General features: G+C 35.7%; 1 protein-coding gene across 1 annotated transcript; it reads left to right on the top strand.

Annotated features, from left to right (window-relative positions):
• The first annotated feature begins 264 nt into the window (after nt 1–264).
• LOC101984428 (olfactory receptor 7G2-like) lies at nt 265–1,188 on the top strand. The gene has a single exon (XM_005346837.2). It carries the CDS (start codon nt 265–267, stop codon nt 1,186–1,188), a length of 924 nt encoding a protein of 307 aa, XP_005346894.1.
• Nucleotides 1,189–1,892: the final 704 nt, after the last annotated feature.

Consider the following 1,892-nt stretch of genomic DNA (forward strand, 5'->3'; position numbering starts at 1 on the left):
AGAAAATCACCAGAATAAATAATTTGAACGCTAAACAGCTGCTATAATAAACTAGGTTTTTAAAATGATTTATATTTACCTCAAAATAATTATATTCAAAGTACTATGGAGTGCTTGTTAGGACATATACATTGGCCCTTATATTAAGAGTTTGTTAAGAATAAATATGATTCAGCCAAAGAACTTGTACTTCTAACACCTTCCAACATATTGATTGCTCCTGCATTTTATTTCTGTCTGTATTTCAAATAGATTGCCAAAAACATGGGAAGTAAAAACCAAACAGATGTTTCTCACTTCTTTCTTCTGGGACTACCAGATGATCCAGAACTGAAGGCAGTCATATTTTGCCTCTTTCTCTTCATGTACATGGTCGCCATCCTGGGGAATCTGCTTATTATCCTGGCTGTGAGCGCTTACTCCCATTTGCAAACACCTATGTACTTCTTTATCTACAATTTGTCCTTTAATGACATATGCTTAACGACAACCGTTATCCCACACATGTTATTAAATATCCAAACACAGATTCAGAGCATCAGTTATGCAGGCTGCCTCACTCAGGTCTGCCTTGTCTTGTTTTTTGCTGGATTTGAAAGTTGCATTCTTGCAGCAATGGCCTATGACAGATATGTGGCCATTTGCTATCCACTGAGTTACACAATCATCATGAATTCTCACTCATGTGGCTTAATAATTCTCTTTTCCATCTTCATCAGCATTTTGAACATGGGACTTCTTGGTCTCATGGTACTGAGACTATCCTTTTGTACAAACCTGGAAATTTCCTTATTCTTCTGTGAACTTTCTCAAGTCATGAAGCTTGCCTGCTCTGACACCCTTGTTCATAATATTCTGATATATCTTGCAACATTTATATTTGGTGGCATTCCAATCTCTGGTATTATTTTCTCTTATGTCCAAATTGTTCTCTCTGTTTGTAGAATACCTTCAGTGAGAGGGAGATACAAAGCCTTTTCCACTTGTGGGTCTCACTTATCGGTGACCTCTTTGTCCTATGGGTCAGGGTTGTGGGTTTACCTAAACTCTGCAGCTAATAATATTTTACCCAAAAAGGCTTCAGTGGCTTATGTGATGTATACAGTTGTCCCACAAATGCTGAACCCATTTATCTTTAGCCTTAGAAATAAGGACATGAAAGGAATTATGAAAAAATCATCGTTATAGTATCTTCTCTTTGATATTTTGATTTTCTTGGATTTGTGTTTCATTATGGAAAATATATGAATGGCAAATCAATTCAAATAATGAAATAATATATAAGATCCATTTAATTGACAATCAGGTTTTCCTCTGAAAACCAAAAGAGTTTTTTACAGGGATCTATATTATATATGATATTGATGTGAACAGTTTTGTAGTTTTAAGGACTCTGTTGGCTAAATACCAACATTAGTGAATTCAATATTCATGGTGCATTCATTTTTGGCAATTTATGCCATCCTTGCTTTTTGGAAGATTTACTTTATTTCAAACTATATGCATATGTTTTATGTTTATGTGTACATATGCATAGGATTATGAGTACCAGCAGAAAGCCAACTGGTGGCAGCTTCTCTAGAAATGAAATTACATGCAATTCTATGTTAACTGATATGATTTCTGGAAACTGAACCACATTCTAAAAGCAAAACAATTTCCTAACTGTGATCTGTATCTCTTGATAATGTCTATTTTACCTTATATTCAGTAGATAAAGCAGAGAAGTCAGTGATATTTTATACCACCTACACTCAGAATATTTAAAACAAAAAGTCATAGACAACAAATATCTGACCAACTGTTGCGGGAGGTCCTTCCGCTCCTCCAGCCTATAGCCGCTGAGATACCCGCCCATTGGGGCGTGGTCTCTCTCCCTTTAAAAAAGCGGC

This window comes from Microtus ochrogaster, chromosome 5, assembly GCF_000317375.1.
Source record: "Microtus ochrogaster isolate Prairie Vole_2 chromosome 5, MicOch1.0, whole genome shotgun sequence".
Lineage (NCBI taxonomy): Eukaryota > Metazoa > Chordata > Mammalia > Rodentia > Cricetidae > Microtus > Microtus ochrogaster.

Bases quoted from the DNA above. Each gene is read 5' to 3' on its own strand.
- LOC101984428 (XM_005346837.2), top strand. From the start codon at position 265: ATGGGAAGTAAAAACCAAACAGATGTTTCTCACTTCTTTCTTCTGGGA.